General features: G+C 36.6%; 1 protein-coding gene across 10 annotated transcripts in view; it reads left to right on the top strand.

The window, feature by feature from the left end:
* The first annotated feature begins 4,749 nt into the window (after nt 1–4,749).
* The window catches only part of fgd5a (FYVE, RhoGEF and PH domain containing 5a), a 67,331-nt gene continuing 45,918 nt past the window's right edge, over nt 4,750–26,162 (top strand). For 8 of the 10 annotated variants that reach the window (XR_015502508.1, XR_015502507.1, XR_015502504.1 and 5 more), the window contains exons 1-5: nt 4,750–5,489; nt 7,527–10,207; nt 21,303–21,420; nt 24,142–24,200; nt 24,663–24,693. Coding sequence is in view for 2 of the 10 variants with exons in the window: in XM_087273527.1 (XP_087129653.1) it covers nt 7,599–10,207; nt 21,303–21,420; nt 24,142–24,200; nt 24,663–24,693 (2,817 nt within the window). In the remaining 8 variants the exon portion in view is untranslated. Of the gene's footprint in view, nt 5,490–7,526; nt 10,208–21,302; nt 21,421–24,141; nt 24,201–24,662; nt 25,552–26,162 lie in introns of all 10 variants that reach the window. The other 2 variants (XR_015502510.1, XR_015502511.1) reach the window with 2 other exon arrangements.

Below are 26,162 nucleotides of genomic sequence, written 5' to 3'. Positions count from 1 at the left end.
ATCTTATTGATTTGGTTTGAGAGGTCCTTGGCCTCCACTGGGAGTGCAGTTTTTTTGTTGGCTATTTTTTGATGAAGTGCTGACTCCTGACTTCACCTGTTTTTCTCCAGGAGTGTGGCACTGGTCAAGGGACTGCAGGAAGGTGAGAGTGTTGTTTCTGTAGCTGTGCTTCTGAGTTGCCTAAGAGCGATAATGCCATTTTTTCATCTGCACTGTTAGGGGAATTTGACTGTTTCACATATGCCATTTATTTTCTGTTGCATTTAAAGCTTTGTTCACACTGCCAGCCCAAATCTGAAATGTCTGTGCATATCAGATTCGAATCTGTAGAAGGTGTGGGTAGCAAATAATTACATGAAATATGATTTTTTTTTTTTAGGACAGTTCACCCAAAAAATAAAATGTACACACTTACTCATCGGCAGCACAGTGGTGCAGTGCTTAGCACTGTTGCCTCACATCAAGAAGGTCACTGGTTCGAGTCCTGGCTGGGTCAGTTAGCATTTCTGTGGAGTTTGCAAATTATCCCCATGGGTTTCCTCCAGGTGCTCCAGTTTCCCAAAAAGTCCAAAGACATGTGATATAAGTGAACTGGATGAATTAAATTGTCAGTAGTGTATGTGTGATGCAAGAGTGTATGGGTGTTTTCCAGTACTGGGTTGCAATTAGAAGGGCATCCGCTCCATAAAACATCTGCTGGAATAATTGGTGGTTCATTCTGCTGTGGTGGCGTCTGATGAATAAAGGGACTAAGCCAAAAAGAAAATGAATGAATGTTTATTTTAATTTTAGGATTTATTGCTAGGGTTGTTATGTTTATACCAGTAAATATCCTTTTTATTGTTTTTGTATTTAAAAAAGAATAAAATTAAATAAAATATGATATAATAAATAAATAAATAAATAAAAAATAAATAAATAAATAAAAAATAAATAAATAAATAAATAAATAAATAAATAAATAAATAAATAAATAAATAAATAACCCAGCATCAGTGTACACATGGAATATGAAGCAATCCAATGTTTTGTTATAATAAACTACTATATACTAGTTTGAAATCCTGTTCACATTTCGTAATTTTGCACAGCCTATACCATTTTCTCACAATATTTCTCAAATATCTGTAAAATGTAATTATGCAACATTGTGGTCACATCCAATCAACGGTGCTTCCTTCTGTGAAAACACTTGGCATTTTGCACTGTCCGAATGTACCTTTTTCAGTACAACAATAATCATCTTTTTTCAGCTCGTCAGAATTTAGAAACATTCACTGTGTTCTTTTAAAGGCAGGTGTTATGAGAAGGGTGACGAGAGACTCATGCGAGCTCAGGGAAAAAAGTCATTGACCTTCTTTCCCAATCAGTTTCCTGTTTGGGTCAGTTCTATGAATGCTTGTGAGTGTGTTTATGAGTAAAACGCTGCTTTCTGACATGTTTTTCCTCTTATCCCAAGCATGTGCCATAATGCAGCTGTCCAGGTGGAGGGGCACAGTGCTTTGCGCGATCTGTGCGGTCAGAAATATTTATCTAAAAACATGTTTTCATCCTGTGCATATAGACCACATCTGCAGGGTTATTTATCGCAGAGCTATTCTTTCAGCCTCTGCTTCAATTACAATACCAACAAACATGCTTGCTTTGCACCCGTAGCCACAGACGAAAACACATTTGTCTGATAAAATGCAAAAAAGGTCAAATTTAGTGCCTTAGTATGTATTCCAGTAAGGGATGCAATTAGCTCAGCAAAATGCCAGCCGTGTGCTATCTTTGGCAGTGGTTGGCCATTAATGAACAAAAGAAGAGGCACAGTATAGAAACTGACCACAGGAAGGTTTTAAATATATATACAGTCTAATCTGATAGAGATTTAAAAACATATACCACATTATTGAGAAAAACATTTTTGAGAAAAACATTGTTGAGAAAGAGGGTTTCTGTAATTGTTGTCATTCAAGCAGTTGGACAGTTTACAGGAATAACACGTGATGCTGTAGCAGTTGTAAATATTCATCTTGTGATGGTTCAAGGCTACAAAAACAATTATTTTATTGTGTTTACTCTTGTCTAGTTTATAATGCAAGATGCTGATGTCCATTTCAGAAGCCAGCGTATTGTCTAAACATTGACAAATGAGTTTTTTTTTTCTGTTATTCCAAATCCAATAAAAATTTGGTCAAATGAAATAATATATTTTATATATACTTGATATTTCTGTGTTTCCAGTATCACAACCAAGCTCCAAAGTTTCAAAATGTTCCTAAAAGAGATAAAAACAAATGTTTAATGGTTTAATCTGTATTATAATTAATTGTATTCTCATATAAACAATAATCAGACATTATTTACAGCACTCCAGCTTTGTCAAAAATACTCAAGGATGCTTAATTTATGATGCTTAGATTATTTATTTTAACAGAAGGAGTTCACCATGTTCAATGGGTGCTTTTTCCATTTATTTCCAATTTCAAATTGCATTATGGGATTTGGTTACAACTTTGCAGTTGAACATTTTGATTAGTTTGAAACTATATGAGGCCAGCTAGCGAAGTGCTATGTAGGTAAACCTCACTCCTCTGACCTCAAAGGTGCTCTAGCAACAACAGACGCTAGAGGCCATGGTCTTTGTCCTCCTTGTTAGAGCAACTGACTCCAATGCAAAGAATTGTCGGTTCAATCCCAGCTCAGTGTGGGTTGAGTGCAGTAGGACCGATGGATTACACGTGGGGCTCGTCCGGGATGGGGTGATGTTTTGGTGGGTTAGTGTAACGGAGGCCTAGCTAGCCAAGTGCTATGCAGGTAAACCTCACTCCTCTGATGACAAAAGGTGCTCTAGCGACAGACGCTAGAGGCCTTGGTCTTCAGCCTCCTTGTTAGAGCATCTGACTCTCATATAAAGAATAGCTCATTCAATCATAGCTCAGTAAGGGTTGGGTGTCGTAGAACTGGTGGATTACACATTGTCTGGGTTGATTATGCATTACACTTTAAAAACTGGGAGATGATCTGCCAGTATCTCTTCTGTTATTTTATGGATTTTTTTTTTTATTAGAGTGCTGCACATTTGAGCTTTTGCATGAGTCAGTTAAGGTCATTTTCATGCATCGATCATATTGATCTTATATTCATTGTGCAAATTTTATATATGCATAAAATCCCAAATTAAAGTTAATTCTCATATAAACGGGCCATGGCTTTTCAGATAACATAGAATAAAAATCTCAGTTCTCATGGATTCATTTTCTTATTTTTTTAATCTGAATCTTTATTGAGATTTTTGATCTAAGGTTTTAGCAAATGATATGTCTTCATTTTTGCCCTTAAGATGGTTTTGAAATGACATTAGTGTAAGTAAATGACAACTTTTTGTTTCTGTGTAATCTCAGCTTTTAATAGTGCAGGCAGTTGTTTTTTTGAAGTGTGAAACAGACTGAACATATGGTTTATTCCCATGTGCTGTACTCCTGCGTCTCAGCACTGCTGTCCTATTGTTTGTAGTCTTCATCTGACCTTCAGATTGTAGACAGGTAGAGGAAAAGAGAGACAGACGATTTGAGTCCTATGGAGTTATATATACATAATACATCCTACAGAGTTGGCTGCCTAATGTTTGAGGGTTTGGATGGGGATATAAGCTGTCAACATGAAGCCCCAGGTGGCTGACAGTTTTCCCTCCTGAGTTTCAGGACTGTTGTCTGCCCTTGAACACAGAACTGCTGCGGCTCAGCTGGGGGTTTTCTTGGGTGTTCATTAGGCTTTAACAAAGGCTCTGTCAGAGGATATCTGATTTGGGGGGTGGCATCTATTGCAAATATTTGTCTGAATGGACGGCTTGGTGTAAAGGGTAGGCAATGAAAGCAGAATGAACACAATTGTGAGTAGATGATGGTATCCTTAAAATTTGTTGAATTTTTAATTTTAGCAAAGGCGATTTCTTGCTTAGTCCAGAGTATGTGTCAAATATATCAGGACCATTTAATGAAAACTGAGGGAAAGTTCTAGACAAAATAGTATGTTTGATAATTAAATTGCACACATTTAAACAAAAAGTGTTTTATCCTTTCACATAAATTTATGTCTAAACAAGTCACATCTATTTGCAAACCAGTAGTAATGACAAATATAATAATAATAATAATAATAATAATAATATACTGTTATTGTGCCCAAATGGCTCAAATTAGCTTCAAATTCTTACAGTCAAGTCTTACAAACACTTGTCAATAAGAAACTTTCACTCTAAAGTTAAAATTTTAAATTACTCGACTACATTGTAACTGTACTGTTTGGTCAACTATAATCCCAACTACCTGAAATGTGACAATTGTGGACTTGCACATCTCTCTGTCTCCCTGTGTGTGTGTGTGTGTGTGTGTGTGTGTGTGTGTGTGTGTGTGTGTGTGTGTTTCTTTTCTATGTGCTTGTGTTATCTTGCACAAGGCACCAAGTGAATCAGGACTATATCACTATAAAATGGTGATTCACAAGGGCGTCCCCAGTGTGCTTTATTTATAAGAACTGTTTTCATCTAAAAATACTTGCTGAATTAGTGGTCTCCTATCAGTGTGGATTTCTATTAGGAAAATTTCAGTCTAAATCTTGAATGCCCGATTCCCCAGCAGAGTTAACAGCAGCACCTTTGTTCATTTGTTGCTAAGGAAGCGTTGCCTGTTGTGCAGGAAAGAGGGATAGCAGTTTCCTGTTATGAAGAGAGGTTTTTAAAGAGCTGCTTTCCTCCAATCATGCAGCAGATGAGCAGAAAGGAAGCCTGGCGAAAAGCATTTAGTGTTTCTAGAACCTGTTTTTAGGAACATTTGTTTACCCAAAGGCATTTTGAGAGGCTACCAACAAACTGACTGCATGATAATCAGGAAAATTAACTTTACCGTTACAGATTGTGAAACAGCTAATGTTTTGTAGATTATACAACTAAATAGAATGACAAAAATAGTGAAAATGTGGTTTTATTAGAATTTTCTAGTTTTTTACTGCTGTTCAAAATCTTGAAAAGGATCCTCTGAAATGGCTCTTAAAACGTACCATCTTGTGACAGTAATGGAACAGTCCGTGAAAGTGCCATACGCCACTGATGGTTATTGGTTATAGATGTTTTTCCTCTGTGGTTTTGGTCATCGATCCTTGTATTCCCGTGAGGGAGACTGTACCTCCTCAGGAAGCGCGCGGAAAACACCTTCAGTCTCCGCGCGCAGACCGGAGCGCGCGCGCATCTCTCATTCCTTCAGGCGAGAAGCGCGCGGACCTGAAGGGACCTGCTGCAACAGTCGGCAAAAAAACTGATAATTTTTGAAGTCTCGTCGTCGAATAAAACATGAAGTGTTTACTGTTTACTTCACATGCTTTATGACAAATGTCGCTGGAGTAAGTTGACGGCACCTCTGGATATACTGTTACTTCGGCGGAATATCAAGGGATAATGTGGAAGTATTTCAGATGCCGTGGTGGATGACATCCGATAATGAACACAGGTAACGTTTTGAAAGCAAATAGTCATGAGATAACTTTGTTAAATTAGTCCTTCGAACGTACTAACTTATATAAAATCAACCTTATCAGAAAGGTATATAGGGATATAGTATATTGCAGTGTTTTTGTATTCGTGCATTATTGTGGAAAAAGTTTCAGACGTATGAAGTACTTGTTTTTATCGTACATTGATATTGTTTTGACACTTTATTAAACTATACCTAGACATTGTTTTAATCAGCAATATTGTACTGCCACGGTCTTCCTCAAAACGACAATAGTGATGCTGAATGATTTTTTGTCTATACTAAAGAGGTTAATTCTATCTCTCACACAAGTATACACTGTACATAAAATATATACAGTGCTCAGTACTACTGAGTACTCCCCATTTTGAGAATCAATTTTTATACATTTCTCAGTGAATATAGGTCATATATTTTGGTGCATTTGAACAAAACAGATTTATTAAACGCATATATTTATTAAAATATAATTTTAGTCACAGGACATTCAAAAATAGTTAGAAAATGAATTTACTTTCATGCGAAATATTGGGAAAAAATACAAAACACAAAATTTCAACAAAATTTTATAATTGTTTTGTTTTTCTTAAATTTTGCTCTTTTAAATTGTTTTGTTAGTATTTTTCTTAACATTTAAATTTGGGTGTATCAATTTTGGGCCGTTATCATAAGGTATTTTGTTGGATTAGCTCCAGATTTGGCTTTAATACTGACTAATCCAATGTGCATGCACAAATATAATATTGTAAAGCATCCTATAGAAAATATTAATGAAGGCGTACTCTCATATACAGTATGCTGAGCACTGTAGGCTAATTTTTCAAGCTACAAATTTTGCTAGAAATTACACATTTTGACTACAAAAACACAAATAACGGATATACTCTTACCTTTGATTCTGATTCTTATTTTAAATACATTATTGAGTTTTGTATTAGGTATACACTTTTATCTTATTAAGACCAAGATCTTGTCCCTGCTATGTCAAAACAAAAGTTTTATATCCTTGTAAGAACGCTTTTGTTTATTTAATAATTTGTGTGATTCTGAATTCCTATTTCAGTTTGTCCTGTTCACTGTCATCTAGGACTAAATTAGCAAGCAAAATTGGATGATAATTTACAGCCCATATCAAAGATTGCACTGATGGCTTTGCACATTGAAGAGTTTGTTTCTGCTTTTATTCCTCCCATTGTGTGTAACCATTTGTTTTAAGTGAATTCTTGTTGCATAATTCATATCCTGTTATTTTGCCAAGGGGACCTTAGTTGGGATGTTGATGTTTCTCTTTTTATTGTTCTTTAACGCACTGAAACAACCTTTTTCAAAAAAAAAAAAAATCAGTCTGGGGGGTTGTGAAGGGTGGGATTTATCACTTGAGAGTGAATCACGGGAAGGCTGACGAGAAGGAAGTGTATTTGTGTTGTGAAAAACTGCACTCTTGTAGAAAATATAGGGAGGGGGTTCATGGAGGAGACAGGGTGCACTGTTAATGTCCTTCCCCTTTGCACTTCCTGTCCGCTGTCCTTCCAGGAGAGTCTGCTGGAATAGTTAATTAGTCGTGTCAGGAAGCAACATCTTAGCAGGGTGAACACCAAGTGCACGGTGAGTTTAATAGGACGTGCGTCAAGGCAGGTAGCAAATAACAGGAAAAGACAAGGGGTGTATGAGTTTTGTTAAAAGAAAGGGTGTGCTTCACCAAAAATGGCTTTCAGGTTTACCCTTTTTGAGAAGATGCACTTCAGAGTTTGCTGCTATGGTCTTATTAGTTGAAATACATTATATCTATCAGTGAAAATGATGTTCAGCTTAAATGGAGTGAGCATATAATCACTTCATTATGTTTTAAGTTCAGAGGTTGCAATTCATCAATTAGTCATTATAGATCAATCAATATGCTGTTTTAACGTAGCAGCTGAGGTCATAATGTTGTCATGTTGGTCAGTTTGTAAATTCACTCATTTCTTTTGCAAAGGTATCAGAAAATGTAATGTTTTCTCTTTCTGTTTGCAGATTTTTAGAGGCAATTCCATACTTCTCAACCAAAGACAAAGCCATTTGACTATAACTGTGTGCTCCACCCTGATGTCAAGGCCTTGTCCTTCCACCCGAGGTCCTAAACCTCCTGTGGCACCCAAACCAAGGCTGGCTTCAGAGGTGAGCCATAGCATTGTGGGCAATGGGGACATAACATCCTCTGACAGACTGGAATTGAAGCAAGATAATGAGTCAGATGTTGCACAGGAGGAATCAGATGCATCCAGAGAAAACTGTACTGATGATCAAGCGGAGAATGACTTATATGACAAAGAGTTCGCTGTAAATTATGACACTACTTGCTATGATGAAATAGAGGACAAATTGCAAATGGCAGTGGATGAAACAATGGGAGAGGATGAAGATAAAAATGTCACTGAAATACAGCATGCAACAACTTTGAGTTTATCGGAAGCTGTTGATGAATGTCTTAATTCAGCAGATGAGGACCACAGCAAAAGCGCTGATGATATCAAGCCAGCTGAGAGCAGAGAAGATATTTATAATGTACTTGAAGACACCAGTGCATGTTCTGAGAATGATACATCGACTAAAGCATGTGAATCTCAAAGTCCTTATGAGGAGATTGAGGAACCACCATTAAACAGTTTTCAGTGCGCCAATGGTCAGTACGAAGAGGACATTGGAGCAGGTGCAAACTGTGTCCATCATGAAGCAGAAGAAGATGGGACTGGACTTTCTTCAAAGGCTACAAACTGCAGTCAACCCTCACTATGCGAGGAATACCCTTATGATATCATTGGCACATTGGATGACAACAATACTTGGCAGGCTGAACGGGCTACCAAAGACCCATCTGGACGCTTCAGGTTTGCAGAGGAGACAGAAGATGCATTTGAGCCCTACTCTGTCATTGAGGTGGTGCCAAGTGATTTGATGTGCACTGCTGATCCAGAAACAAGATGCACTGATGAAGAGTCGAGCAATGTAAAACCAATGGACTCTGAGAACACAACAGAGGGAACATCAAACCAAGAGCCTTACTATGTGTCATCGGAAGATGTGGAAGATTTAGAGGAGGAACAGGCAAAATTAGAAAACGGTGTCTCTCTACCTGCTTCTGAGGTTCAGGAAATGGACAAAAATGAAGAGGTAGATGATTATGCTGATATTGAAGACCATGAAGGTGATGATCACCAGGTGGAGTGTGCTTCGTCAGAGGATTACGTCGAGATAGGAGATGAAGATGAACCATTAAACATGGAGAGGAAAACCAAGGGCAAGAGTGTAAGGGAACGGTCAGCTAGACGACGACATGATCTTTTGTGTCAGAGGAACAGCTGCCAGCCACGTCTCAGACTATGCAACATCACTGTTCCTGCTGACCTGGATTTAGGCAGAACTCCAGAACTTACAAACCGTGTTGTTTTTGCCCACACAACAGAAGCCTTTGAAGAGGACATCGAAGAGCTGGACTGCCATATTGTGCCTTTCTTTGAGGACTCGGACACAGAAAGTGACGAACACATATACGAGGAGGCTGGCTTCGACTCAGAGGGTGAGAACTTTATCTCACTGGACAGGAAGAGTATTGTGACAAGATCTCGCTCGCTTTCTGGGAAAGTACCTGGATATGTTCCTGAGACTGTGCCTGAGGAGACGGGCACGGAGTACCAGTCTCACGACTACTACACTGTGGCCTTAGACCAGAATGGAGATCCACATCCAAAGCCTTCAGATGAAGCAGAAGCCAACAGAATCATTCCTTCATTGAAACCAAGGCGTTTTCTTCTTTCACCTCGGTCACTCTCAGTTGAGGGCAGAGATTTGCAGCTCTCAGGGCACTTTGAGGGTGAGAAATCTCCTAGAGAGGAATACAGACTGCAAAGAAAAGATGACACACTTTCTTTGCCCTGTGTCATTACTTCCTCTGGAAGCTTTTCTCAAAGAAGTCACCAGTCCTCCAGTGGCGTGTCGACACCTACATCTCTAGTCGATATCCCGCCTCCCTTTGAGTTAGCTTACATAACTAAGCGGCCTGTTACCAAAAGCTCCCCATCACTTCTAATCCAACATGATTCTCCTGACAACCCCAAAAAGAAGAAGACTTCATTTAAACGCTTTTTGGCTTTAAAATTTAGGAAAAAATCAGAAAGCAAATCCCGGGGTGATGGCAGTGTCCGCTCCTCCAGGTCATCGTCTGAGTCTAGCCATCATGGGCCCATTCGAGTGTTGGAGCTTGATCGAAGGAGCACAAGTGGCTCCCCAAAGCTTCAGTCCCATGCAGGAAAACCTCAGCGTAACTCAGAAATACCCACCACGTTTCTGCTTTACAAAGAGAGACAAAGTAGGCAGGGTGCACTCAAGAGTTATAACAGCAGGGGTATATCCAGAGTCGAGTCCTTTGAGGACCGCACTCGACCCCCCTTCATGCCCTTACCACTCACTAAGCCCCGCTCTATCTCCTTTCCAAGCGCAGATACGTCTGACTATGAAAACATTCCTGCAATGAGTTCTGACTATGAGAATATTCAGATTCCACATGGGCGGCCTACACGTGCAGTCACTATTACAGAGTTCTTTGATGACCACAATAGGACAGCAGCACCTGCCAATGAGAACGATGGCTATGTGGATATGAATAGCTTTGCAGGAATTGAAAACAAGTCCACCACTCGAGAGCAAGATACTGAAAGGTAAAGCCACTGTTTTCTACAAGTACATACTTAGACTGTCTTCCACACAAATTGTAAGGCAATTAAAAGAAATCTTAAACTCTATTAGGTAGATTTGTTTCTGTTTAAATCATCAGATTGTATCAGGTTGTCTAGAGGGTTATATTTTGAATGCTGAAACCCCTTCCTCTGAACACAATGGCAATACCATCACACAAGTCTGGAGGAAGTGCTGGCCAAAACAATGTTAACAGGAAATTAGGCAAGTGTTTGGCCACTCTGATAGCTCGGCTTGCACCTTTCTCTGTCTCAGAACACTTTCTGTAGTCTTCCTGGCTAAATAAACAAGACTTGTGTAAGTGTTCGGATATTCTAGACTGGATTGTGGAATATAGGATAGAAAAATGTATGGACAAAATATACAGAGATTCTTGTGCAGATAAAGTTATCCATGTTCATCAGTAGTTCAGCAATATCACAAACAATTGATCTGCAATTGATAATAGAAGCAAACAGAGTAAGAGTATGATCATCTTGCTGGAAATCCAACTATTGTATGAAGTGGTGTTTAATGATATAGGCTCAATTGTCAAACACTTAGGCTGTGGGTGCTGTGCTTGTTATGCATGTGTGAGAGGAGCAGCCTGTGGCTTTGAGTTTCATGATTCGAAGAGATGGACTACGCTTCGAGAGTAGCTTATCTGATTTTCTCATTTACAGGATTTGATGGTACATTTGTTTGAGTACCCTATCTCTGTGAGAAAGAATACAAAGCAGTGGTTCTACAATACAAATAGCATAGAAAGAAAGTGAATTAAATGTTAAGGCTATTTTTTACCTTTATTGCAATGCTCTCACACAGCCTGATGCAGTTGAGTGGAGGGGAATAGATGAGAAAACCACAGAGAGTTTTCTGTCCTCTGGGTGAGCATTTTTCTAGCATGTAGTGTTATTAAACTAAATTCCCAAAGTGTGTTTCCTTTATTGGGCTTTTGAGATTTGAGGATTTAGAAAGATTTAAAGACAGATGACTTTCTGACCTTTTTCTGACCATGTAGCCTCTCTGCTTCCACTTTACCACCCTAGAGTGATCATTAGAAGCCTCTGCTCGATTACCTCCAGTGTAGTCAAAGACCCTGACTGTTCAAGAGGCCTCCGGGTAGCTTTTTAATCAGATTTTCAGAGAAAGCACAAGGGAAATTTCTATAATTGCTTGTATTGTTGTTAGTCTCTCCATTGTTTATCACTTACATTCATTGTATTATTTGTTTGAGGGTTAAAAGAAGTTTGTGTTATTCTATTCATTATGAGAAGAAATCATATTTTCAAACGGCTCTGTTAAAAAGTCTATTTACAGCCCATTTGGGTTGGTAGATTACATATAAAACACATTGTACTCTTCCAAAATAAAACCCACCTGACAGTGCAGATTTCACATATTACAGATCAAAGACGTAGTCTTAAAATAAAGCTTACTGTGCAGTACAGATTTTATGCATTTATACAGAATAATCCACATTACTTGGAGGTAAATAAAAATATTTATAATATTGCTAGAGAAATATCTCAATACTAACAGGTCTTTTTGGTTTAATTAAATGTTTATTGTGAAATGCCATAGTATTCTTTATTCAACCATTGAGGTCTTTTACTAATGTCTATATGTTTAGCTTTTGCCAGTATATATTTATTGCTTTATTTTGAGTGTCAGTATGTTGTGAGTTCTTGTTAAATTTGTGTATTACCCCTGGCCAATATGCCGCGCTTTTTGCACATCTTCCATTATTCAGGAGATGATGTGAGAGCCAGGGCTCTTTTTCGGCTGACATTATTGACTCATTGTGCTGCTGTGCAATCTAACAGCATTGCATGTTTGCAAATGGGCCTATGTGTCTGCACCATTAGCCACTCTGTGTCCCAGGAGGATCCTCCGTCACTGCTGATGCTCTGTCTGTTTTTGTTTGTCGTATTTTGATCGCTTGCAGAGAAAAATTGACATAGCCTTTTGGAGGATAGGGAAAGTGTGGCAGGACTGTGATTGATTGCAGATGCATAAACAGGGCTCGAAATTAACTTTTTTACTTGGTAGCACACCAACTTCAAAAATTTAGGAGCACAAAAAAAAATTTAGGAGCACCAGAAAAAATTTAGGAGCACCCACCTAAAATGATTGAGCACCGCTGGAAATTGTATTTTAGGGACTTATTGTATTTTAAAACAACATCAATTAGGACTAACAAAAACCAGAAACAACTATAACTAATGCTGAGATTACATTGATATTTGTGTGCAATAATTCCAAAATGTGTATGTCTAATAATTCTAGAATATTAATGATGATGAAAATGACAATAATAGTAACAATGAATTACATTTCTCATCATCATGCTGCCTTGAATGTGTTTGAATGTAAGTTATCTGCTATAAAAAGTCTGTTACTTTATGAAAAATAAATGTATAGTTTGCATCAAACAAAAATGAAGCATTGCAGTAAGAAATATTTATTTTGTACTGCTAAACAGCATATATATGCATGTCAGTTTAATAAATAATATTTCTGCTGCAAAACAAACAAAAGATTATAATAAAATATTAAATTCAAGGCTGAAAGCTGCAAAACAGTCATCAGTAACTAAATAAAAAAAAATATACACCTCAAGAAAGAATAGGCAAAAGAAAATAAGTAAAGTCTCACTTCTATCACTCTTTAAAAGATTTAGTTTCAGTTTGTGTCAATTTAAATGTTCCGTCTGAGCTGATTTTCATTTTTCTGTGTTTGTGGAAAAGCAGGCGAGTCAGCCGACCCCATTTATGAGCAGGTTGAGCACCGGCGCAATACCGCTGTTTGTTATGAGACGCAGTTTCAGTGTAAACTTAGTAAAGGCGAGCTTATTTGGCGATGATACAGTATTAGATTTGACTTTTAGCGGACATTTTCGCTGAACACACAGTGAATGCAACACATCGAGATTCGGCCACCTTATCCGAAAAGCACATACTCGATTGATCTCAGCTGGCGGATCAATATTCACCACGTGTCATGATCTCTCTCATCTGTGCCTCAACTTTAGGTGGGGTTTGCACTTTGCAAACCTGTGTGCTTTAAGTTTTCACACTTTAGCCGTTTGCATTTCCCGTGGACATAAAAGCTCCCTCCCTGTCATCTAACAGTGGAAAGCCTTGAGTGATTGACAGCTAATATGAACCAATATAGCGGCAGGGAAGAGCGATTCAGCACGTTTTTAAAAAAAATCAAAACAGGTCGCACTAATGCGCCCAAATATTTTATGAGGTTGCATCGATTAATTTTTGGGCGCATATGCGACCAAAATGGTCGCAATTTCGAGCCCTGATAAAGAAAATTATATTTTTCATGCACAAGCCAATCAGAAAAAAATGTTTGGACTCATTTCTGGCCCCAAAGGACAGTGGGTAGGTTAAGGAAACACGTGAAACTCCTGAACTTTCAGCCAAACAGTGAGCTGTGTATAGATATTAATTGTTATAATAGTATAGTAATTACTCTTAAACATGAAAATGAAAAGTATTTATATAGAGTTAAATCTAATTATTAGAAAATAATACACTCCCAAGGTGATGTGACCAAAAACCTTAGCCACTTTGGTTCTTAAAAAGGAGAAGGAAAACATGAATATCTGCACCTCTCAACAATGTCTGTCAACAGCATCTCCATAATATTGAAAAACCTGGGACTGATTAATTAACAAGTCAGTTACTAAAGGTGTGTTTAAGTCATCTAAGATAAATCGTATTTACAAGTGGAATGGACATAAACATCACCACAAATTCATTATTATGAGTGGGAAACTCAACAATTTCTTTAACCTCAGAGTTTCTTAGTTGGAGGAGTTTCAAACATGATAGATTCACTTATAATGCATAGATCATTTATAATAGAGAATTTTAAATACAGAACCATTCGTTCATTTTTTCGGCCTTTCGGTTTAGTCCCTTTATTAATCTGGGGTCGCCACAGCAGAATGAACCACCAACTTATCCAGCATATGTTTCCAGCTGCAACCCATCTCTGGGAAACATCCATACACACTCATTCACACTCATACACTACGGACAATTTAGCCTACCTAATTCACCTGTACCGCATGTCTTTGGACTGTGGGGAAAGCCAGAGCATCCGGAGGAAACCCACAAAAATGCGGGGAGAATATGCAGACACCCCACAAAAATGCCAACTGACCTAGCCGAGGCTCGAAACAGCGACCTTCTTGCTGTGAGGCGACAGCACTACCTACTGCACCACCGCGTCGCCATTAGAGAACCATTATATATTTTATGAATTAGTAAGCAGACTTCATGGATGCAAGGTCTATTCTTGTGGGTTTTTAGTAGCAATTACAGTTACAAACCTTGCTTTTGTAACATCAACGCATTTGATGTCATTATTATGACTATAACGAATCAAAATTAGACAGATGTAACACTGGTAGCCTATTTTACTTAATTCCTAATAAAATTATATAAAAATTAAATACCTCAACATTTTGTTCAATGAATGTCTCAATGTCATTTTGACACAGTGTGACTTATTTTCTTTCTTTAAAGAGACCTATAAACATTCATATAGAGCACTGGGAGAAAAGAAGTCTGTCTTTTCATATATGTTCTGAATGTTTTTGATGCTCACAGTGATGGGTGTGGGCCCCGCCTGGCTTTGGCCGGGTCCAGTTTGGTCTGATTTGGGCCTGGTGCCCGTGGCTCTCAGGTCATTGCCAGGTTATCCCAAGAGAGGACCCACCCAGCCAATGAGCCTCCATTCTGCTGTTTACAGGAAATGCAGGACAAGGGCGAGGGGACAGGGTCAGTGGGATGGGGTGGAGACAGGCAATACCGATCTCGCAGACTCCCCTGCGACCCAAACAACAAGGCGAGGTGTGGCAATCAGGAAAGCAAGGCTACCACAAAGATGTTGTTGTTGTCATCGTTCCCAGCTTTCTCCATGTCTTTCCTAATATTACAGTAAAGGCAGGGGCCAGTGTTTGACTTGAATAATATTTACAAAGTAAAAAGCAACAGATATTTGTCAGAAAACGGAATGTGAGGATTTTAATGATACCTTTTCCTCTATCTGTAATGTGTGATATATATGTATATACATATATGTGTATACATCTATATCACAACTGGACGGATAAGCATAATGCTGTCCAAACGCTTGCACAACGAAAGTGAATTGTAGAGTTTTCACCATTTTGTGGAGGCATTACTATATGGATTTATTATCCATATAGTAATGGATAATAAATTGTTGTCTCGTGCTTGAGAGGTTTGTCCATCACAATGAACATGCTTCACTGGCCATTCAGAGAACTCTGAGCTTCTCAGAAAGATGGGGTCTTGTTGAAACTTGGATTTTTTTTTTTTACTTTTAAGCTTTAGGTGTTCCTAGAATGAGTCTGTGATATTTCACCTAAAATACATCACAGATATGTTTGTTACATCTATATTACTTTATTCAAATCTCTGTTGTAATGTCCTGTTATATAGTCACAGGACTGCTGTACTGTAGAAAGCACTGTACTGTGGATTAGATTGAACCAAAGTTCTGACTCTGAAGAAAGGAATGGTATTTAAAGGTAAGTTTTAGTTTTTGGTGTGTCAGCAACACAGACTATATTTGGACACCATCTGCTGTTTTAGCTGAATCTGCTGAAAGCTGAATTGGTTGAAGATTTCATCAGTGAGAAAGAGTACTTAAACACAGAGTGTACACACAAGGTGGTCGTCTGTAGGTTGTGTGGTGCGAAAGGTGATGCCATATACAGTCGGCTTTCCTCAGTGCTAGTTTTTGGCATCGGTTTTGCATGCCCCTAGAAATCACTTTTCTTGTAAAAGAGTTTTGGTTGAATTCCCTCCATCAACCCATGTATCACCCCTACCACACTCTCTATAACTGGTGTTGGGTGAACTGACATTTTCTGAATGCACTGACGCCTTTTTTACTCATTCATTCATACTATGTCAGGCTGTAAACAAGTATTTCCATTAGTGATGGGTCATTTTTGAACAATTCATTCGTTTTGAACGAATGTTTTGTATGACTCAGGAACCACGAGTTCTCTCAGGGAGGTATTCGTTCATTTGTGTATGACGCATTTGTGTAGGTCGAGCAGAAGATTAGTTCCTTTTTTGAATCTTTTATCGAGTTTTAGTCATTCGTTCATCACGTGAAAGACAAAAGCCAATCATATGCATTTAGAGCCGGAAAAGATTTGATCCATTTGTTTCTCGAGTCTTTGGGTTTGAGTCATCTCTCTTTACATGCTGTCATGTGAAGACTCAAAAGGTGAACTAATCTTGGCTCCTTTCGGCTCAAACTGTGTGCATTGGTTAAGCTTTTATGGGACCTTTTATTCGACCTTTCTTTTTTGACAGAAAGGGTGAGCTGACATAATCATAGGTTAAAGACCAGGTAAACAATAAATGATTATATTCTCTTTCTTATAGCATTCTAGTTATAACCTGTTTGTAGAGTGATTAACATTTGGTATAGTCGTAGATGAGTTTGGAAGCAACTCGTACCATTTTATTAATATTTTGGCAAATTAAACGAAATGCCACAAAAAAGTTTGTACATCTCGCTGAACAAGACTCAAAGGTCCGAGTCAGTAAAATAATCCGAACTTCCCATCACTAATTTCCATAGATTAGATTAGATTAGATTAAATTAAATGAGATTAGAATAGGTGAAATTTTATTGTCATTACCTAACCAGAGTGCAAATATAAGTAGGAAGTGCAGCAAGAATAAATACGATACATTTGTTACAATATACAGATATCGTGGAAATGAAAAACGGTTATGAAAAATGGAAATGAAAAGGTTATACAAGCATGATAAGATATACTATATAGATGTACGTACTATGGACATATTATACAGTTTAAATTAGGTATTAGATTTATCTGTTAGATGTATGCAGAAAAACCTAACATAATTTGCAGATGGATATGATTACATACATTTGATTAGATCAATAATTGTAAAGTCAAGGGGTAAAGTTACATATAATAGTGCAATGGGAAGTTTGCAAATTGGGTCAAAGAAAGTGCATGGAAAATTGATTTTTGCAAATAAACTTCTGCTCCCCACCCACTTTTCCATAACAGGGTGGAGCTTGTGCCTCAGCCACAGTGGGGACAAACAATACAACAGGATTAAAAATATTTGTCAAGTTTAAACTATTGATGAGGATTTTTTTTCTTATTGACATAAGTACACTGACATGTATCTGCAAAAAGTTATGTAAAAATCAGACAGAATCTTTATGTAATGTTGGTAATGGTCAGTGAATGTATATTAGAAATATACCATATACGAATATAACACACTACTAATGCAACTCAAATGTCCTTCTTAACTCTTAGACATGTATTTTTGGATTTTGTGATCTGTACATGAAAAAGTACAATATCCGAGGCATTTCAGAGTATTCAGAAATATTGAGGATATTTGAGGAGTAATATACTGTAGGATACATACTTTTGAAATGCACATTGTGCTTTGTAAGGGCTCAGAAATGGTTTACAAAAGGTGCAGAATAAAGGTCTTTGCACACTGAAGTCTGAATTTTTTGTATGTGTTTTTTTCGGGTTCATAATACAAAATTTGTCACATAAACAAACCCTGCACACTGAGTCCGATGCATATTAATTATTTCATCACAAAAAAAAAGCAAAACATTTTGGAATCAGTTCTAGCAAATCTCTCTACTCTCCAAAGTAGAAAAAGAAAGAGAAATAGGTACCATATTGTGTTCATCCAATACTGCATAGAGAGGAACACTAAAAAATAAATATTTATATTTATTTTTATATAATAAAGACCACATTCTGTCTTATTTTGTGCACTGTTTGTCATAAAGTTATCTGTGGCTCAAATGACTGCATTTTGTATTTAGCTTTTTGCGTGATCGGTGGCTCTGAACTGTGAAAACACCTCTCAAATGGCTTTTTTGGATACAAAAACGGGAAAAAAATCGAACTCGGTTGTGACGGACGAAAGTTGCAGAGGCAGTGTGCAATAACCTTAAGACAGAAACTTGCTACGCTTGCCCTATCGCCAAGTTCTTCTGATTGATCCATTGCTTTGGAGCTGACACTAAGTGGTGCTGTGTGTAAAACTTAAAGTTCTTTTAACTTGACATCTTAACTTTGGCATCTAAAAATACAGTGCTCATGTGTGTGCATATTAATACAAATTAGCCACTACCTCAAAAACTTAGGAATTGCTTTGAGATCGCATAAAAAAATTGCATTCTGTGTGAATGAGCCCTAACTTCTTTTTTCATTCTCAAAAAGCAACACTATGCATTAGGAGAGGTGGAAAGTATAAAAATCATAATGATACTCAATGTTAACATATTTTAGTACATCCAGTTAAAATATAATGATCTTTAAAAAAAGCATGATATATGATTTATTGGAATGAAGAAGTCTTGAAAAGATGACAAAATGAAAAACAACCCCCTTTGAAAAAATGATGTGAATATTAACACCATCAAACTAAAACCAAGCAAAAATGTCTCTGGTAAACCAGCTCACGTGCTGCTCGTCACTCTCTCCTCATCTGCATTCAAATACGTTTTGCTAAATGAAGTCTGGTAATGAAGTCATCTCAGTGATGCTTATCTTCTATAATAGCACTATTACACCAATTCACACAGAGAAAGACTCGGGTTTCTAATGTATATTTTATTATCAAGAGTTTAAATCAATTGAATTACATATAACAAGCCTCAGGGAAGCGTCAGGAAGTAGGACATATAGCTGCGTTATAGGAAATCATTGCACTCTCAGTCTAATTTTCAGCAGTAAATTCAGCTCATGGGTACCTTTAACCAAACAGCTTAAAGAAGTTCATAATTGCTTCTCATAAATGCTAATGTTGAAATGTCAAGAGGATTGGGCAAATTGTCACTTTTGGCCAGTAGAAAAGGCAATAGATTTTCAACAGTGAGATGACATGGAAAGAATTTTCCAATGCCTTTTTTATTTGTTAAATGGATATTGTTCTGTATTATATATATATATATATATATATATATATATATATATATATATATATATATATATATATATATATATATATATATATATATATATATATATATATATATATTAATAAATGTGTATATTATACAGAACAATTTCTTCTCTTAATTTCTATTTCTACTCTCTATTTCTATTTTTGTATTATTTTACCAGGTATACAGAAAATATCATATCATTTTGTTGTGACAATCCCTTCAGCACATTTCAAAACAAGCAAATCATAATTTAATATGATATCCATATGCATTGGTAGAAGAATGATTTCATTTTATTTAATGAAATTGGAAAGCAACATATGGGCAATGCCAGAGTGCATTTATATGAAGGTTTTTCAGATAAAGAAGCAGCTTGTTTTGTCTCATGCTAGCTCTCATACCGCTTTCAGTGAAAATGGAGTCCTCAGCTGGTGAGATCACTGAAGATTGTAGTGACGTTCTGCCAGAAGGCTCCTATGTGCTTCATCTGGGTCTTCGAAATGAACTGTCACCCAGTTCAGCTGCTTATGAGCAATGAGCAATATCCACATCCACCTTCAGAGTGTGTGTTTGTGCTTTGGAAAAAAGAGTTCTGTCGTTGAGTAGTATTACAAACTTATGACAATATGCACACACACTACATTTTTTATGCAAAGAGATTTTTGATGACAGCAGCTCTAGATAAGTGTAAATGTATCTTAATGTCCCCTTTACAGTATATAAGCAGCTTCATTGTGAATATTTGCATATCCTCAGGGTTGTATCTTCTTTTTTTCGCTTTAAGTGCTCACCACAGGATCACCAAGCCAGCCCTTCGTGACTAACCGTAAACGTCCTCGCAATCTGGCCCCAGCCATCCGTGTTACTACTGTAAGGACGAGCAGGGGAGGAAAAAAACAAATTATTCTCACCAGGTCTTGTTTAAATGAAGAGGGGGAATTTGTTTCTCCTTGGCAGAGGGTAATTTCTGCTCCACTGGACACCAAAGTGCCCTCTAATACAAAACTTGCTGTTTTGAGACATATTTGATATGGAGGACTTTCTGTGGCTCTGTTACAGTGATGATTGTGGAGTTATTAACATCAGAGATTAAATGTTACACAATTTCAGCATAGAATGAAGGGTGGGATTTAAAGACTATATTAAAGTTTAAGAGCATGAGCCCTCAAGTGTGGATTTTTAAAACTGGTACTTATCTCCATTACTAGTTGTAGTTGCATTACAAAAAATGCAGTACAGACATGTAAACGCCTTAATCAAACTATTATTAGTCATGTAGAACTTTTCGCTGCATTTTGCAACAGGATATTTCATACACAGATGGATTTGACACTATTCTCTGTACTTACCAAGTTAGCAAAGGACCACAGACAGATACACTTTAAAATGTGGAGGGTTTTTTTTTCTCCCATTTGGCATGCAATATCAAATTCCTTTCAAACAATAGTCTTCCACAAGTGCTTAATTCATACACACATTCAATACCTCCGTTTGTCATGGGGGCATGAATGAAATGTTCCTGCATGAAAGTGAAACTACCAAACAGCAATTAAAGTCAAAAAACAAAATGAAAAATGAAACATCCAAAATTACATGTGGATAGAAAATGTGGATAGCGTTGTGACGCAATAACGTTAATTAAACTACAGTATCGATTACTAATGTCCATGTAAACGTAGTTAGTGTTAATTTCATAATAATGGCGAAAAATGTTTGCTGCCTAGGTTGACACAAACAGACACTTGACAGGTCCTCTGGCTAGTAATGTGACTGAAATATGTGAATGAATGAACAGTGTGTTACTGTTTAAGAAAAAAGACAAGGCTAAAGTGTAGTCAAGATGATTAAAACCAGCATTAATTTTTGTCATTATCCTTTGCTTTTTACTGTTTATTTGTTAGATAAGAGGATCACCTGTTTTCAGTCATGTTACTGGCACAGCAGATCTATCAAATTTCTGTTTTGTGATAGGCCATTTTCATTAACGGAATTAACACTGCAATATAATGAAATAACTCTCTGTTTTTTTGTTTGTTCAATTATTTTCAGTGCCTACACTGAGCCATTTCCTGTTTGTCCTGTGTCTGCAACTGTGTCCAATGAGGAAGATCATGGACGCACATCTGAGGAAGAGGATGGTTGTGGAGACCACTGTCATGATCGACAGGTCAGTTGACTGTTTAATAATGTCTTTTGTAAAATTGTTTTGAATAAAATGTCCTTAATAAAAAGCGCTTGCTAGTATGCAGTGCTATATAGTACATACTCTGCATTCTAAAATGCACTGCAAACAAAATTTGGGTGAGATTCATTAACTGAGTTTGTTAAAATTTTGAAATAGACAGTTTAAAACAACCCAGTATTTTTTGAGAAAGACATACCTAATCCTACAGGGCTGTACATTTGTATTTTATTTTATTTTATTTTATTTTATTTTATTTTATTTTATTTTATTTTATTTTATTTTATTTTATTTTATTTTATTTTATTTTATTTTATTTTATTTTATTTTATTTTATTTTATTTTATTTTATTTTGAAATTACTTAAATATTTAAGGCATCAGCTCTTTTATTATAGTAAACATTAAATAAAACTGATAATGTTACATAAATAAAAGGGAATGTCTCAGTGTTCCCTATGGCCAGTTATTCCAACCTTCTTCAAAATATCTTTCTTTGTGTACAGAAGAAAAAAAAATCAAACAGCTTTTTAACAATTGAAGGGTGCGTAAATGATGGTGGTATTTTCCTATATAAAATCATAATTTTTAAAAAACTTTCATAATACCTTTCATTTATCAGTGTAGTATTTACATTTTACAGTTAATCTACAGAATTTTACTTTTATTTTATAACATTCCCTAATACCGTTAACAGAGTAATCAACATCTGTGTATGCTAAAACGGATAAAAACAAGGACCCTCCCTGTTGTAGAAAAATTCCCTATGTGTGCATTTTTGTGAGCTCCAGGTTCATGTGCGTCTACTGGCAATGAGTTTAGCTCTGCAATGAAAGCCGGACCCCACCTCTTCCCTCTGCCACTGTAATATCAGCCGAGGCCCCGGCCTTGTGACGCCTGCTTCCTTGTTTTCTTCTTCTTTAAAAAGAAAAGAATATCTGGGAGTAACCTGTCCCAGCCTCATTCCACCACAACAACAAACTGGGAAAAAACATCTACACTTAAAAAAAATCATTTTAATGTGGATTTTCATACATGTGTAATAATTACTCCACCACACCCCCCCCCACACACACACACACTTTTTTTTTTTTTTACTCTTTATGGATATGTTGCTCATCCGCACCAAGTCATGTTATTCTAAATGCTCATCTTATAGTCTCACGCAGACAGCTGTGATTAGCTTGCAAATCAATGGTGGATTTGTGCTTGCCATGAACACAGACTCTCATCCATAATGCAGCTGTGTTTAAAGTGGCACGTCCAGGAAAGCTTTCTCGTTTACATTATGCTGTAATGAAATAATCAGTCTTTTTTTTTACTATGTTAGATGAGAAATTAAATCAGACTGTCCATTCTTCTGCCAACATATTGTATTTATATATTAATATCATTGATTTATTTGACTTTATAAAGTTCTAAATGTGTTTAACAATGCACTCATTTTGATAGCTTGTGCAAACACAGGTGCTTGACCAAGCCAGGCTCATTGAAAATATATGACTTGAAATTATGCTGGACTTTTCTTTTGAAATGCTCAAAAGAGGGTGTTGCTTGTTGTATGAAAAACCTTTGCCAGATGATACTCTTAACCTAACCAATTGTTAACAAAAGCAAACCTGACACAGCTGTGCATATACTCTGTTTGCTATGTTGAAATTAAAAGTTATAATGTTCAAAATAATATTAATATTATAAAATTAGTATCTTGCACAGACTAATAGTTTCACTTCATTAGAGTTCCATGTATTATACAGAGTAACTGTATTGGTATGGATTAAGTTTTCCCTGTGAATGTTTTTTTTTTACTTTTAAAGTGCTGTTGAGTTTAATTAAGTTAAATTTGATTAATTGCTAATAAGCACATTTTTAACAACAAAAAAGGTCTGAGGTTATGAACAGCAAATTAAAATTTTTGGTAAAGTGTCTCTTTATTCCAATTTCCTATATGAGTATACCTCTTTTAAACAAAGAAAAAAAAGAAAGTACACTTTTAGTCTACTTTTAACATATTTATCCTAAATATATTTCAGATACTTCTCAGAAATACATTTAAATTGCACTTAAGTAGCCTATAATTAACTTAAACAGACAGAAAAGTGCTAGAAAATTCTCAAATTCTCAGTATGGGACACCATACTTGGCCAGATCATGACATTATTTCCTTCCTTCACAAACAAGTATTTATGACAAGTATTACAAACCACAAGTATACTCATAAGATCACTTGTGGTACAATGAAAAACTTGTGCAAGACAAACCGCTGTGTAATGCTACATGGGGTAAACAAGACTCAGCCTTGTGTATGAAAAAGTAAGTGGTTTAAATAGTCCTGATAATCAATGATCATGAGTTTCAGCTGTGTGTGTGTGTGTGTGTGTGTGTCTGCCTATCCAAATGACTATCAGCTGTGGAGTGATGCGTGCAAAGAGTTCTGGGAGTTGTAGTTCGGTTCAGTGGCTGAATTGTAGTTCTCCAGTGATCTGCAGCTGCTTGTAATACACTTGGGCCTGATTTAAAACCAGATTAGACACAGATTAGACTGAGATTAAATCAGTATTCAAGTATTTATTTATTTTATTTATTTGGAAGGGAAAGCATTGCTTTATGTTTTATAATAAAATGCTGCACAATACACAGTGTGTACTTGAACTTTAAAAACTGGGTCTCTCTTTTATTTCTCATTTTTCTTTTCTGTCTCTCTCAGATTGATGGCCGATCAAGAGCCTACTATGTTGCCAAAGACCTGGTGGACTCAGAAAGAGAGTAAGTGTTCATCTCTGTCTGGATTGAAACACATTTCAGATAAAGTCCAATTGTTTGTCCTTTAGGGATCTTCTTCATCCTGTCCCTGTGCACATCTTTATCATTGTCTAGTCTTGTTCATTCAATGGCTCCTCTGATACTTGAGCTGACAGCCTATTACTGCACTGTCTGCCTAAAGATATTTCATTTAAGCAGCGCCTCAATGAGTCATTAAGCGTGTCGATTTATTAAATGTGATCTAGTATCTAAGCAAGCCTGCTGTTCCCTCTAAGCCCTTCAAATGCATTTGTTATGAATCTCAGCTGGCTTCATAAATCAGCTGTCTAAATGTTGGTATCACTTGAATGATCATGGATATGTGTGCTTGACATTTTGACAGGTCTTTTTGTTTTGTTTTTAAGACCTAAACTGATTGTTTTTATGTCAAATCGAGTAATGTTACTTGTTTTTATTAATTCACAGACACGTGAAGGCTCTGAAGGTTCTTCAAGAGGTATGTTAGTTTTTTAAATATATATTTTGATTCATATTCATACACTGTGTAAAAAGAAATAAAGGGAACATTTTGAATTACATTCTGCTGTTTAAGTGTTTTTAGCTGTGCTTTATTTTTGAGCAGTGTTTTTAATAATCTAATGTTTTAAAATGTAAAAAAAACAAGGTCAAAAGTGACAATCAAGGCATTTATAAGGTTACAAACGCTTTAATTTTATTTGTTTTTCCCTTGTCTTCAGAAAATTCTAAGAAGTATATAATGTTTAACACAGAAATATTACGCAGCACAACAGTTTTCAAGAACGATTATAAAAGTTTGAGCTGTAAATAAATAATTTATAAAGGAATCATGAGGCAATGAAGTTGTGGTTGCTGAAATTTCAGCTTATTTATCACAAAAATAAATTATATCTGAAAATATATTCAAATTGAAAACAGTTATTTTACATTTTATTATTTTCACAATATTAAAATTGCTTAGATTTTGAACAAATAAATGCATTTTTCCCAGGCATTAAAGAAAAAGATAAAAAATGTCAGCATATTATTTAAAAAATCTCATAAGCCCCAAACCCCTAAAAGACTGTGTATGTTTAGCATCAGTTGCAAATAATGAAATTAAGTTTTTTTGTTGAAAAGTCATTGTGTTCTTGAATCTTCAAAATAAAGGTCTGTATAGGAGTCTGTAGGCATAATGTATCAGTGTATCAGACCTCTGTGTGTTCTGCCAGTGTACAGTAAAGACATCACAACATTTTTAAAATAATCCTCAGCCTTGTATGTTTCTACAGTTCAGTATGCAGGTCATCTGTTTCGCTCATGATGGAACAAGTGCAACTTTACAGCGAGAACCATTGTTACTGTTGCTCAAGCTTACACAAGCATGAATGATATCTAAAGTTATGCTTAGTCAAAAGAGGCAGAATGCTAATTCTAAGCAATCAGGCCTTACAGACTAAAGCTGATTTATACTTCTGTGTCAATCGCATGTGTATGGTCTGGTGCAGCCTTCACATTGTCGCATAGCCCTCGCCGAGGCTGACGGCGATGCTGGCGTGCACCTTTCAAAAAATGTAACTACATGTCTCAACGAAGCGTAGCACAAGCACTGTGATTGGTCAGCTTGGTAGCTGTGACCAGTGTGGGTTGAACCGAGAGCCCACAAACCCGTTGGAGTGAGTGTTTACAAGTGTCAAGTCCTGTGAAGGAGTCCCCTAGATGGAAACTGTTGTTTTGTGTATACATTAAAAGTTGTTGCTCTTCCGCCTTTTCCCGCCTCTGAATAAGCGAGTTTTAGTTACTTGTATATTAAGGAAGCGTTCAGAAAAAAAGAAAACGCCCGCTAAGAAACACGACACAGAGGAACAATTAAACCTACTGCCAGCTAGAGTTTCAGAAGTGTTATTGCAGAGCAACACAAACAGCACGCAGAAGTATAAATGCACGGCAACGCAAAAGGCAGGAGCT

This window comes from Danio rerio, chromosome 11 (genome assembly GCF_052040795.2).
Source record: "Danio rerio strain M-AB ecotype USA chromosome 11, GRCz13ab, whole genome shotgun sequence".
In the NCBI taxonomy this organism is placed as follows: Eukaryota; Metazoa; Chordata; class Actinopteri; order Cypriniformes; family Danionidae; genus Danio; species Danio rerio.
This window is presented reverse-complemented; position numbering and strand designations above follow the sequence as displayed.